At 44.0% G+C, this 15,056-nt stretch overlaps 2 protein-coding genes across 5 annotated transcripts in view; both read left to right on the forward strand.

Annotated features, from left to right (window-relative positions):
* The first annotated feature begins 3,262 nt into the window (after nucleotides 1-3,262).
* LOC139404887 (tubulin alpha chain-like) lies at nucleotides 3,263-7,102 on the forward strand. Its single transcript, XM_071147423.1, has 4 exons — nucleotides 3,263-3,373; nucleotides 4,800-5,022; nucleotides 5,570-5,718; nucleotides 5,969-7,102. The coding sequence occupies exons 1-4, from the start codon at nucleotides 3,371-3,373 to the stop codon at nucleotides 6,944-6,946; spliced, it is 1,353 nt and encodes a 450-aa protein (XP_071003524.1). The 5' UTR covers nucleotides 3,263-3,370; the 3' UTR covers nucleotides 6,947-7,102.
* A 2,175-nt stretch (nucleotides 7,103-9,277) lies between these two features.
* LOC139404886 (dnaJ homolog subfamily B member 6-like) overlaps nucleotides 9,278-15,056 on the forward strand; it is a 55,985-nt gene continuing 50,206 nt past the window's right edge. For all 4 annotated transcript variants that reach the window (XM_071147421.1, XM_071147422.1, XM_071147419.1 and 1 more), the window contains exons 1-2: nucleotides 9,278-9,561; nucleotides 14,484-14,573. In XM_071147421.1, coding sequence (XP_071003522.1) covers nucleotides 14,509-14,573 — 65 coding nt within the window. In that variant the 5' untranslated portion in view covers nucleotides 9,278-9,561; nucleotides 14,484-14,508. The remainder of the gene's footprint in view (nucleotides 9,562-14,483; nucleotides 14,574-15,056) is intronic.

Below are 15,056 nucleotides of genomic sequence, written 5' to 3' on the forward strand. Positions count from 1 at the left end.
ATCTACATCCACCATCTACATCCACCATCTACATCCATAACCTACATCCATCATCTACATCCATCATCTACATCCATCATCTACATCCATCATCTACATCCACCATCTACATCCTACATCCACCATCTACATCCATCATCTACATCCATCATCTACATCCACCATCTACATCCTACATCCACCATCTACATCCATCATCTACATCCATCATCTACATCCATCATCTACATCCATCATCTACATCCATCATCTACATCCATCATCTACATCCACCATCTACATCCTACATCCATTATCTACATCCATCATCTACATCCATCAGCTACATCCATCATCTACATCCTACATCCACTATCTACATCCATCATCTACATCCTACATCCACCATCTACATCCACCATCTACATCCACCATCTACATCCATCATCTACATCCATCATCTACATCCATCATCTACATCCTACATCCACCATCTACATCCATCATCTACATCCATCATCCACATCCATCATCTACATCCATCATCTACATCCACCATCTACATCCTACATCCACCATCTACATCCATCATCTACATCCATCATCTACATCCTACATCCACCATCTACATCCATCATCTACATCCATCATCTACATCCTACATCCTCATCTCCATCCTACATCCATCAGCTACATCCTACATCCATCATCTACATCCTACATCCATCAGCTACATCCTACATTCATCATCTCCATCCTACATCCATTCTTACATCCTACATCCATCAACTACGTCCTACATCCATCATCTACATCCTACATCCATCACCTCCATCCTAAATCCATCAGCTACATCCTACATCCATCAGCTACATCCTACATCCATCATCTACATCCATCCTTACATCCTACATCCATCCATCCTTGATGTAGCAAAATGCTTGTGTTCCTAGCTCCAACAGTGCAGTTGTATCTAACAGTTCACTACAACACTCAATAATTTAATTAAGAAAAATATAAATAATAGATTGAGAAATGTCGGAGTGGCATTGACTAAAACACAGTAGAATAGAATACAGTATATACATATGAGATGAGTAAAGCAAAGTGACTAGTATTCCATTAATAAAGTGACCAGTGATTACAAGGTGACCTAGGGGTTAGAGTGTAGAGGTGGCAGGTAGCCTAGTGGTTAGAGTGTAGAGGTGGCAGGTACCATAGTGGTTAGAGTGTAGAGGTGGCAGGTAGCCTAGTGGTTAGAGTGTAGTTCCTCCCTGTAGGCTGTCTCGCCATCCCATCATCCATCCAACCATCCATCGTTACATCCATCCTTACATCCATCCAACCATCCATCCTTACATCCATCCAACCATCCATCATTACATCCATCCAACCAACCATCCATCCAGCCATCCATCGTTACATCCATCCTTACATCCATCCAACCATCCATCCTTACATCCATCCAACCATCCATCATTACATCCATCCATCCATCCAGCCATCCATCGTTACATCCATCCTTACATCCATCCAACCATCCATCCTTACATCCGTCCAACCAACCATCCAACCATCCAACCATCCATCCTTACGTCCATCCTTACATCCATCCATCCTTACATCCATCCTTACATCCATCCATCCAACCATTCATCCTTACAATCAACCATCCACCCTTACATCCATCCTTACATACGTCCAGCCATCCATCCTCACATCCATCCTTACATCCATCCTTACATCCATCCTTACATACATCCAGCCATCCATCCTTACATCCATCCAAGCATCCATCCTTACATCCGTCCAGCCATCCATCCTTACATCCATCCTTACATCCATCCAACCATCCATCCTTACATCCATCCATCCAACCATCCATCCTTACATCCATCCATCCAACCATCCATCCTTACATCCATCCAACCAACCATCCATCCTTACATCTGTCCAACCAACCATCCAACCATCCATCCTTACATCCTTACATCCATCCTTACATCCATCCATCCATCCAACCATCCATCCTTACACCCGTCCAACCAACCATCCAACCATCCAACCATCCTTACATCCATCCTTACATCCATCCTTACATCCTCTCCTCTCCTCTCCTCTCCTCTCCTCTCCTCTCCTCTCCTCTCCTCTCCTCTCCTCTCCTCTCCTCTCCTCTCCTCTCCTCTCCTCTCCACCATCTCTCTCCCCTCTCCCCTACACCACCCTCTCCCTCTCTCTCCTCTCCTCTCCCCTTCCTCTCCTCTCCCCTCACCTACACCACCCTCTCCTCTCCTCCCCTCTCCCCTATACCACCCTCTCTCCTCTCCTCTCCCCTCCCTCTCCTCTCCCCTCCCCCCTCCCCTACACCACCCTCTCCTCTTCTCCCCTCTCCCATACACCACCCTCTCCTCTCTCCTCTCCCCTACACCACCCTCTCCTCTCCTCTCTCCCCTCACCCCTCCTCTCCCCATCACCCCTCCCCCTTGTGTAGCCTCTCCATACCATCCAGCTGTCTCTGACTTCATGACAGCTAGAGCAGGGAGTGACTAGTGTTGTCTGTATCACCCCGTTCTATCACAGCCTCAGCTATGACAGAACAATAGACCAATTGTTATCTGTCAACAACAAAAAAGATTTATCTTCAATAAATTAAACCGATCCCTGACTATTACCATTTTGAGGGTTATAACCACAAAAAAATTAATTTGGTTATGATTTGGTTATCATATCAGGAAGCCACCAGCATCTTCTTGTTTACATAAAAATATGCTTTTCTAAAACCCTGTCTGCTATACAATTTATTTTGGCAATTTTGAGAAAGAGAACTGTTATTCAGTTTAACGTGGACTGTATTTTTCGGCTGTTGAAACAGTCAATGCAAACTGTGTTTGACAGGCAGGCTGTGTCGAAATCTTCACAGACCCCACCCTATGTAGTACCTCCCGTAAACGTGCCACAGTGTCAAATTACAAAAAAAGGATTTGAGTGGTGTGAAAACATCCACACACATACGATATGTGTATATATATATATATTTATTTTTTTACCAGATATTTCTAAGCAACTATCTCAGTCCAGGAAGTGCTATCTCATAGTTCAACACACATTAGTCTTCCCTGCCAGGAAGCCGACTGTCTCCCAGCTCAATACCCATCATTCTTCTCTGCATAGAGAAAGTGAACCCGGTCAGCCTCTGTCTGTGTGAAGGAGGAGGGACTTGTTTCTTTTCATACCAACAGTGTCTCCCGCCAACCAGACTCTGCTGTAGCTTACTGCCTGTCTGTCTGCTTTCCAGGCATATAAAAACCCCACCTCTTCCTTTCTCCGACAGTTCTGCCTTCTCTTCTGAATCCTCGACGTCAGCCTGTGAAGGAAAAGAAAACTAGACAAAATGGTGAGTGCTGACAGCTGACATAGATTCTTTCTTTCTGAAGGGAAATCTGTTATTCTGTTACATAAAGATCATATGATTCTCTGCATTTCCTCTTTTATTTTTTTTTATATATATAGATTTCAGATATTATGTTTACTACTGATAAGGGATAAATGTGATTTATTGTAAATTTAGGTTAAAAAAAAAGATATTATGCAAAATAAATCTGACAGAATGATAGCCATACATCAAATGTGAGTAATATTTTAGTGTTTAACTGTCTCTGTAATTAGTCATTGTTCTACTTGATCATAGACTATTCACTGTTTAGATAGAAAACCTCAAATAGCTTAGGATAGAAACGTTATTTTTCTGTAGATTATTATTATTTTTTAACATGTTTTTATGATGTTTCTGCAATTGTGAGAGAAGGATGGAATGAGTACAAAGGAGAACAGGGAGGAGCAGTCTGGGATGGTAGCCATTTTCTCTGTTAGGATCTTGTGAGAGATATCTCTGGCTGAAACACTGCAATGGGTGTGCAGCTGGACCGGACAGAGGGAAGAGAGGAGGAGTAGTGGGAGGAGTAAGGGGAGTGGCCCACAGTAACAAGGCACACCTTATTCTCTTCTGGTCCTCTGCTCTTAAAGAGACAGTGTCATTAAAAAAAACGGTAACTCGTCAAAATGGCAGATAGAGGATTTGAAAAAATGGCGTTGGACATTCCTATGGGGGAAATAAATGGGGGAAAGAATGGGGTTTTGGAATAGACGCCAAAAATAAAGTCTGAGGTTAACACAGGCTTAGGAGATCTGGTACGTTTTGTTCTATGAGATAATACCAGTCAGTTATTAAAACCTTTATGAATTATAAAGCCTTTATGTGCTTTTTTTAATGACATAAATCTTTAAAAAAGTGATTATTATTCTCATAGAACAAAATGTAAAACATCTCCTAAGCCTGTGTTAACCTCAGACCTTATTTTCGGCATTTTCTATTAAAATGAAAAAAAAAAACATTAATTTTTTTCACTGTCATCTTTAGGCCAATGAGCCATGGTGGATTTAGTCTCTGTTAATGGCTACCAAACGGACGCCATATACTCAAGATGGCGGTCACACTTTTTAGCCGAATCCAACCGGGATAGCCTAGTGTAGCCAATGACTTTGCTTAAATGTAATTTTGCTTAATGGGTGCCCGTATCCCTCCTGTGTTTATTTATTCTTTAGATTTCACTTTCACTTTCAATAGGGACCTTACAGTAATATATTGATGATTGCTTTTTGCAGCGATACAATTACAATCGAGACTGTCTGAAATGGCTTTCAAAACTTTATTTTTATCAATTCACTCCTTCAACACTCCAACTTCACTGTCTTAAATGTGTATACACCTGATTTGATTCAAGTTTCCATGTGGTTGATCTCTTGTACCTCCTCTCTTTCAGCGTGAGTGTATTTCCATGCATGTGGGCCAAGCCGGAGTCCAGATGGGTAATGCCTGTTGGGAGCTGTACTGCCTGGAGCATGGGATCCAGCCGGACGGACAGATGCCCAGTGACAAGACTTGTGGAGGTGGAGACGACTCCTTCAACACCTTCTTCAGTGAGACCGGAGCCGGAAAGCATGTCCCCCGAGCCATCTTCGTTGACCTGGAGCCCACTGTCATCGGTAAGATGAGACAAACTAGAGAAAGCTCATCTTTGAATGTGCTGTTTTGATTATTCTGTCCAAAGATATTCTGAATATTCGGATATTCCAAACATTCAGATATTAGGATTTCCGAATATTCAGATATTAGGATTTCCGAATATTCAGATATTAGGATTTCCGAATATTCAGATATTAGGATTTCCGAACATTCAGATATTAGGATTTCCGAATATTCAGATATTAGGATTTCCGAATATTCAGATATTAGGATTTCCGAATATTCAGATATTAGGATTTCCGAATATTCAGATATCAGGATTTCCGAATATTCAGATATCAGGATTTCCGAATATTCAGATATTCGGATATCCCAAACATTCAGATATTCGGATTTCCGAATATTCAGATATTAGGATTTCCGAATATTCAGAGATCAGGATTTACGAATATTCAGATATCAGGATTTCCGAATATTCAGATATTAGGATTTACGAATATTCCGGATACTTGGATATTCTCATAATTGCAATATCCTGACATTTGGAATTTACCTTTTGTCTTTTAGATGAGGTGAGGACAGGTACCTATCGCCAGCTGTTCCACCCTGAGCAGCTGATCACTGGTAAGGAGGATGCTGCCAACAACTACGCCCGCGGTCACTACACCATCGGCAAGGAGATCATTGACCTGGTCCTGGACAGGACACGCAAACTGGTGAGTCATCATTCTTGATAACATAGAGTTCTACCTATGGTTCTGCTTAAGGGACAGGGTTCTAGATGGGTTTTAAAGGTTATGTGTAGGGTAATAAGGTTCTACCTGGAACCATGAAAGGGATCTTCTAAAAGGACGAGCCAAAAACCTTTTATGTTTCTGGGTAAACTGGGCAAACAGGTTCTCTATTGTATTCTTACTGGCGTAACATCATATGTCGTGAATGTTATTGTACCATTTCTCCATTCAGGCTGACCAGTGTACAGGTCTCCAGGGGTTCCTCATCTTCCACAGCTTCGGAGGAGGCACCGGTTCTGGTTTCACCTCCCTGCTGATGGAACGTCTGTCTGTGGACTACGGAAAGAAGTCTAAACTTGAGTTCGCCGTTTACCCAGCTCCCCAGGTGTCCACGGCTGTGGTGGAGCCCTACAACTCCATCCTGACCACTCACACCACCCTGGAACACTCTGACTGTGCCTTCATGGTGGACAATGAGGCCATCTATGACATCTGCCGCAGGAACCTCGATATTGAGCGTCCCTCGTACACCAACCTCAACAGGCTCATTGGTCAGATCGTCTCCTCCATCACTGCCTCCCTGCGTTTCGATGGAGCCCTGAATGTTGATCTGACAGAGTTCCAGACCAACTTGGTGCCCTACCCCCGTATCCACTTCCCTCTGGCCACCTATGCCCCAGTCATCTCCGCTGAGAAGGCCTATCACGAGCAGCTGTCAGTCGCTGACATCACCAACGCCTGCTTCGAGCCAGCCAATCAGATGGTGAAGTGTGACCCTCGTCACGGCAAATACATGGCCTGCTGTCTCCTGTACCGTGGTGACGTTGTTCCCAAAGATGTCAACTCTGCCATCGCTGCCATCAAGACCAAACGTACCATCCAGTTTGTGGACTGGTGTCCCACTGGGTTCAAGGTGGGTATCAACTACCAGCCCCCAACAGCAGTTCCTGGAGGAGACCTGGCCAAGGTCCAGAGGGCTGTGTGCATGCTGAGTAACACCACAGCCATCGCTGAGGCCTGGGCCCGTCTGGACCACAAGTTCGACTTGATGTATGCCAAGAGAGCCTTTGTGCACTGGTACGTTGGTGAGGGCATGGAGGAGGGAGAGTTCTCTGAGGCCAGAGAAGACATGGCAGCCCTGGAGAAGGACTATGAAGAGGTGGGCACTGACAGCGTGGGAGAAGAGGATGAGGAGGGAGAGGAATATTAAAGGGTTAAACAAACTAGGTGTTTGCCACCCTACATTCCAACACTGTTGGAGTCCTACACTTAATGTGACAGCAACACATTCCCCACTGCCGTGGTAACAGTCTGTTACACCTAGTCATGTTGTGTCAGGGTTCTCAATAAATGCATCATAAACCAACTCATCTGTAACTGTACGTGGTTATTTTTAGTCTCAACGATGACTATGATTGACTTTCAAATAAGCAGCCCGTAAGAACTAAATCTTTGAAAAGGGCAGGCTGCAGCTTCAAATAACATTGTTTTATGTCTGCTAGAGTAGAACAGGTTTGATGTCCACTAGACTAGAACAGGGTTGATGTCTGCTAGAGTAGAACAGGCTTTATGTCTGCTAGAGTAGAACAGGTTTGATGTCCACTAGACTAGAACAGGTTTGATGTCCACTAGACTAGAACAGGGTTGATGTCTGCTAGAGTAGAACAGGTTTGATGTCCACTAGACTAGAACAGGGTTGATGTCTGCTAGAGTAGAACAGGCTTTATGTCTGCTAGACTAGAACAGGTTTGATGTCTGCTAGAGTAGAACAGGCTTTATGTCTGCTAGAGTAGAACAGGTTTGATGTCCACTAGACTAGAACAGGTTTGATGTCCACTAGACTAGAACAGGTTTGATGTCTGCTAGAGTAGAACAGGCTTTATGTCTGCTAGAGTAGAACAGGTTTGATGTCTGCTAGAGTAGAACAGGTTTGATGTCCACTAGACTAGAACAGGTTTGATGTCTGCTAGAGTAGAACAGGCTTCATGTCTGCTAGAGTAGAACAGGTTTGATGTCTGCTAGAGTAGAACAGGTTTGATGTCCACTAGACTAGAACAGGTTTGATGTCTGCTAGAGTAGAACAGGCTTTATGTCTGCTAGAGTAGAACAGGTTTGATGTCTGCTAGAGTAGAACAGGTTTGATGTCCACTAGACTAGAACAGGTTTGATGTCTGCTAGAGTAGAACAGGCTTTATGTCTGCTAGAGTAGAACAGGTTTGATGTCTGCTAGAGTAGAACAGGCTTCATGTCTGCTAGAGTAGAACAGGCTTTATGTCTGCTAGACTAGAACAGGTTTGATGTCTGCTAGAGTAGAACAGGCTTCATGTCTGCTAGAGTAGAACAGGCTTTATGTCGGCTAGAGTAGAACAGGCTTCATGTCTGCTACACTAGAACAGGTTTGATGTCTACTAGACTAGAACAGGCTTTATGTCTGCTAGAGTAGAACAGGCTTTATGTCTGCTAGAGTAGAACAGGCTTCATGTCTGATAAACTAGAACAGGTTTGATGTCTACTAGACTAGAACAGGCTTTATGTCTGCTAGAGTAGAACAGGTTTTATGTCTGCTAGAGTAGAACAGGCTTCATGTCTACTAGACTAGAACAGGTTTGATGTCTACTAGACTAGAACAGGTTTGATGTCTACTAGACTAGAACAGGTTTGATGTCTACTAGACTAGAACAGGTTTGATGTCTGCTAGACTAGAACAGGTTTGATGTCTACTAGACTAGAACAGGTTTGATGTCTGCTAGACTAGAACAGGTTTGATGTCTACTAGACTAGAACAGGTTTGATGTCTGCTAGAGTAGTACAGGCCTAGAAGGTATACAGTTTAAGTCACACCCAGAGATGTTAGTACCACTAGGAACTCTAAAATGTCACTCCACACACAGATTCAGATGGAAAGTCACATAGATGTTTAATTTAAGGATTCTTAAAAAAAAAAGTGCACTATGTTGGCTACTTACACAGTGTTTTATACATGCTCACTATGAAGAAGAAGACTAGAATAATGTCAATATGAAATGTCTAAGCAGCGTTTTGATACTGCTCTGCATATTTCCATAAATGTTCTTCTAAGATGGGCTTTGTTACAGTTACAAACGACAATGTCCAGACCAACGTCTGTCCTTCTCCTATTTCTTTATCCAGCCACTAGATGGCAGCAGTGACAACTGAAGGACCGTGAGGGATTCTCTACTATCAGCAGCCTGTGTGGAAATGGCTCTGGAACTGTTGTTAACTTTTAGCATTACTGCCAAATCAAGAAATGTAGGAATTACGCTCCATTAAATCCTTACACGAAGCATTTTTTGTATAATAAATCATGGAGGTATATATAGGTGTCAAATTAAAATGTTTGGTACTGTGTCTAATTCAGTTTACTCTGGTATATGGGATTACGTTTAGTTATGTTCCCTTGAGTTGGGTTAGTTGCCTAAATGCCGATATATTATTTTTTCCCCCTAGTACAACTATCAGACAGGGCGGGGAGTGTAGTGGTAAAACACTGGCATGTTCTAGACGTTCTATTTTCCTCTCTGTCGACGCTCAGCTGACTGTGACGTGGTCATGTGGAGATATACCAAGAGGTGTCGAGGCAGGGGGACTGCGGCGTTATGGTGCGGGCCAGGCCACAGAGGAATACGGGCAACGAATTCACTATAGGAGCCTTTAGACATTCTGAAATACTGTATCATTCTTCCGTGGACAGTTGGACCCACCTCTGTTCGCCTGTCTCGAAGCTCTCCATAATCATTCATTTCCCATTTTCAATTAAGAAGAGAGATTGAGACACCGAAAGCAGTTGCTGGTACTCCTAAAAAGGTACAGTAGGCTATCCATATTCATTATCCTTTCATGCGTAGGCTTATTTATTTTGCGTGTGGACTTTCTGTCAAGTTATGTAGCCTACCAGTTGTCTTTCTCTTTCAGCTCGGGTCCAGACAATACACATCGACATTATAATGTTCGGTTCCCTACACGCTTAACACATGAGGCAATATTTAGTTACGATGTGTTCACGTCTTAAAATTGAAACATTTGTCTAGTCTGAAACGTTCCAATTTGCAAGTGTAACATATCGTTTAAATCTCACACCCTAGCTCCGGCGGCCCGACGCATGTGTTGTATGTATGTATGTATGTATGTATGTGTGTGTGTGTGTGTGTGTTGGTGGCAGCTGTCATATGTCAGGTCTCTCTCTCGGGAGGAGCTGGAAATAACCAAATAATATTGTTGTCGGGCTTCCAGAGAACTCAGAGGCACATTGCCAACCTCAGGGGGAATACCCGTGGATGGTCACTGTCATTAGTTTACCTCACAGGTCCAGCTGTCAGCGGTTTATTCTGTTGGTGCTGGAAGGCTTGATACAGGCTACATAACGGTCCACTCTGAATGATATCATTAGTCATTGTAGATGCATGAGCCCACGAGTCATATCCCACCAGTTGAAGACAAAAGATAAATAAAGGTTGAATAAAATAAACATAAACAGTGTATCAGTACAGTAATACAACTGGACTAGTGGCCCACTAAACTCTTAAGGAAATACAAAACAATGTATGTAAAAGAAAAGGCCATTAAACAGTAATGATGCTCACAGATTGTTCCTTTAACAAGTTATCCTATTATAAGTTATCCTTTAACAAGTTATCCTATTATAAGTTATCCTATAATAAGTTATCCTTTAACAAGTTATCCTATTATAAGTTATCCTTTAGCAAGTTATCCTATTATAAGTTATCCTTTAACAAGTTATCCTATTATAAGTTATCCTTTAACAAGTTATCCTATTATAAGTTATCCTATAATAAGTTATCCTATTATAAGTTATCCTATTATAAGTTATCATATTATAAGTTATCCTATTATAAGTTATCCTATTATAAGTTATCCTATTATAAGTTATCCTATTATAAGTTATCCTATAATAAGTTATCCTATTATAAGTTATCCTATAATAAGTTATCCTATAATAAGTTATCCTATAATAAGTTATCCTATTATAAGTTATCCTATTATAAGTTATCCTATTATAAGATATCCTATTATAAGTTATCCTTTAATAAGTTATCCTATTACATGTTATCCTATTACACGTTATCCTATTACAAGTTATCCTATCATAAGTTATCCTATTATGTTATCCTATTATAAGTTATCCTACTACAAGTTATCCTATTATATCTTAAGCCTTTTAGTATGTCACAAGATGAGATGAAATGGGACACACACTTACAGTGAAGAAGGAACTGAAAATATCAGCTGAAATACCGGTGGACGGTAACAGTAATTAGTTTACCGTATAGACCCCCACCGTTAGCGGTTGGTTCGGCTGGTCTTGGACAGTAATTAGTTTACCGTATAGACCCCCACCGTTAGCGGTTGGTTCAGCTGGTCTTGGACAGTAATTAGTTTACCGTATAGACCCCCACCGTTAGCGGTTGGTTCGGCTGGTCTTGGACAGTAATTAGTTTACCGTATAGACCCCCACCGTTAGCGGTTGGTTCGGCTGGTCTTGGACAGTAATTAGTTTACCGTATAGACCCCCACCGTTAGCGGTTGGTTCGGCTGGTCTTGGACAGTAATTAGTTTACCGTATAGACCCCCACCGTTAGCGGTTGGTTCGGCTGGTCTTGGACAGTAATTAGTTTACCGTATAGACCCCCACCGTTAGCGGTTGGTTCGGCTGGTCTTGGACAGTAATTAGTTTACCGTATAGACCCCCACCGTTAGCGGTTGGTTCGGCTGGTCTTGGACAGTAATTAGTTTACCGTATAGACCCCCACCGTTAGCGGTTGGTTCGGCTGGTCTTGGACAGTAATTAGTTTACCGTATAGACCCCCACCGTTAGCGGTTGGTTCGGCTGGTCTTGGACAGTAATTCGTTTACCGTATAGACCCCCACCGTTAGCGGTTGGTTCGGCTGGTCTTGGACAGTAATTCGTTTACCGTATAGACCCCCACCGTTAGCGGTTGGTTCGGCTGGTCTTGGACAGATTGATTCAGACTACAGATCGCCCCCCCCCCCCCCCCCCCCACCGTTAGCGGTTGGTTCGGCTGGTCTTGGACAGATTGATTCAGACTACAGAACGCCCCCCCCCCCCCCACCGTTAGCGGTTGGTTCGGCTGGTCTTGGACAGATTGATTCAGACTACAGAACGCCCCCCCCCCCCCCCCACCGTTAGCGGTTGGTTCGGCTGGTCTTGGACAGATTGATTCAGACTACAGAACGCCCCCCCCCCCCCCCACACACACACATTATGAATAGGAAAATGAATCAATGATATCATATCAGTCATGAATTGTTGTTAACAATGAGCTCACAAGTCAAATAGTCCACTTGTTTTAAAGGCCAATTGTGTAATTTCAACAGCGTGACCATGACACTGTTTTTGTTTGTTGGTAGAAGGAGGGGGACTGGAGATATGTAACATATTTAAAGATACACATGGTTTGTTTACAAAGTCTAAAATGATGACAGATGAACCATCAACCTCAGATGATGGTTATTATAGGGTAAGGACTTAAAAACAGGCTATTCATCTGCCCACAACAAGATAATATTTTACCTTTATTTAAACTAGGTAAGTCAGTTAAGAACAAATTCTTATTTTACAATGACATCCTTCCCGGGGAACAGTGGGTTAAACGGCCTTGTCAGGGGCAAAAATTGACAGATTTTTTTTTTACCCTATCTGCTCGGGGATTCGAACCAGCATCCTTTTGGGTTACTGGTCCAACGGTCTAACCACTAGAGTACCTGCATGTTACAACATTTCATGAATCAATGAGGGTTTATATGATCATTGAACAGCATTGCCTTTAACAACTTTGCAGGCTATTCATCTGCCGACAACAAGATAATATTTTTTTTATTCCAAAGAACAAATTCTTATTTACATTGACGGCCTTCCCGGGGAACAGTGGGTTAACTGCCTTGTTCAGGGGCAGAGCGACAGATTTGTACTTTGTCAGCTCGGGGATTCGATCTTACAACCATTCGGATTACAAGTCCAAAGCTCTAACCACTAGGCTACGATGCCACCTCTACACTCTAACCACTAGGCTACCTGCCACCTCTACACTCTAACCACTAGGCTACGCTGCCACCTCTACACTCTAACCACTAGGCTACCTGCCACCCCTACACTCTAACCACTAGGCTACGCTGCCACCTCTACACTCTAACCGCTAGGCTACCTGCCACCCCTACACTCTAACCACTAGTCTACCCTGCCTCCTCTACACTCTAACCACTAGGCTACGCTGCCACCTCTACACTCTAACCGCTAGGCTACGCTGCCACCTCTACACTCTAACCACTAGGCTACCTGCCTCCTCTACACTCTAACCACTAGGCTACCTGCCACCTCTACACTCTAACCACTAGGCTACCCTGCCACCTCTACACTCTAACCACTAGGCTACCTGCCTCCTCTACACTCTAACCGCTAGGCTACCTGCCACCTCTACACTCTAACCGCTAGGCTACCTGCCACCTCTACACTCTAACCGCTAGGCTACCTGCCACCTCTACACTCTAACCGCTAGGCTACCTGCCACCTCTACACTCTAACCACTAGGCTACCTGCCACCTCTACACTCTAACCGCTAGGCTACCTAACACCTCTACACTCTAACCGCTAGGCTACCTGCCACCTCTACACTCTAACCACTAGGCTACCTGCCTCCTCTACACTCTAACCACTAGGCTACCTGCCACCCCTACACTCTAACCACTAGGCTACCTGCCACCCCTACACTCTAACCACTAGGCTACCTGCCACCTCTACACTCTAACCACTAGGCTACCTGCCTCCTCTACACTCAAACCACTAGGCTACCTGCCACCCCTAGACTCTAACTACTAGGCTACCTGCCACCTCTACACTCTAACCACTAGGCTACCTGCCTCCTCTACACTCTAACCACTAGGCTACCTGCCACCCCTACACTCTAACTACTAGGCTACCTGCCACCTCTACACTCTAACCACTAGGCTACCTGCCACCTCTACACTCTAACCGCTAGGCTACCTGCCACCCCTACACTCTAACCACTAGGCTACCTGCCACCTCTACATTCTAACCATTAGGCTACCTGCCACCTCTACACTCTAACCACTAGACTACCCTGCCACCTCTACACTCTAACCACTAGGCTACGCTGCCACCTCTACACTCTAACCACTAGGCTACCCTGCCACCCCTACACTCTAACCACTAGACTACCCTGCCACCTCTACACTCTAACCACTAGGCTACGCTGCCACCTCTACACTCTAACCGCTAGGCTACGCTGCCACCTCTACACTCTAACCACTAGGCTACCCTGCCACCCCTAGACTCTAACCACTAGACTACCCTGCCACCTCTACACTCTAACCACTAGGCTACGCTGCCACCTCTACACTCTAACCGCTAGGCTACGCTGCCACCTCTACACTCTAACCACTAGGCTACCCTGCCACCCCTACACTCTAACCACTAGACTACCCTGCCACCTCTACACTCTAACCACTAGGCTACGCTGCCACCTCTACACTCTAACCGCTAGGCTACCTGCCACCTCTATACTCTAACCACTAGGCTACGCTGCCGCCACCCCTATATGAGATGGGTCGTACAGTTACCATAAAGGGTCTAAACAGATTCGTTCACCAGACCACTTGATGCCTTTGAGAAACCACTTGAGTGTATTCTACTCTGATGAGGTTGTTGTTGTTGTTGTTGTTGTCGTCAACAGTTGCAGTGGGGTGAGTGAAGAAGACATGACGGATTATTATGATGTTCTGGGAGTGTCACGAAGCGCCTCTCCAGAGGACGTGAAGAAGGCGTAAGTACAGGATTCATGCTATATTTTATTATTTGACCGGGGTCAGTCTTATTGAGATTAAACATGTCTTTTACAAGACAGACCAAAACAGCAGCAATACAAAGGGTTTTTTCAGACACATTAACAATATAAAACAGAAAGCTGTACAGTTACAAAAAAACAAACGTACATCTAGACATTGACCAGCTGCTTTGGGGAGGGGTACACAACTTCTAGAGGTCAAAACATTGACCAGCTGCTTTGGGGAGGGTTACACAACTTCTAGAGGTCAAAACATTGACCAGCTGCTTTGGGGAGGGGTACACAACTTCTAGAGGTCAAAACATTGACCAGCTGCTTTGGGGAGGGGTACACAGCATCTACAGGTCAAAACATTGACCAGCTGCTTTGGGGAGGGGTACACAGCATCTACAGGTCAAAACATTGACCAGCTGCTTTGGGGAGGTGTACACAACTTCTAGAGGTCAAAACATTGACCAGCTG

This window comes from Oncorhynchus clarkii, unplaced genomic scaffold (genome assembly GCF_045791955.1).
Source record: "Oncorhynchus clarkii lewisi isolate Uvic-CL-2024 unplaced genomic scaffold, UVic_Ocla_1.0 unplaced_contig_4687_pilon_pilon, whole genome shotgun sequence".
In the NCBI taxonomy this organism is placed as follows: Eukaryota; Metazoa; Chordata; class Actinopteri; order Salmoniformes; family Salmonidae; genus Oncorhynchus; species Oncorhynchus clarkii.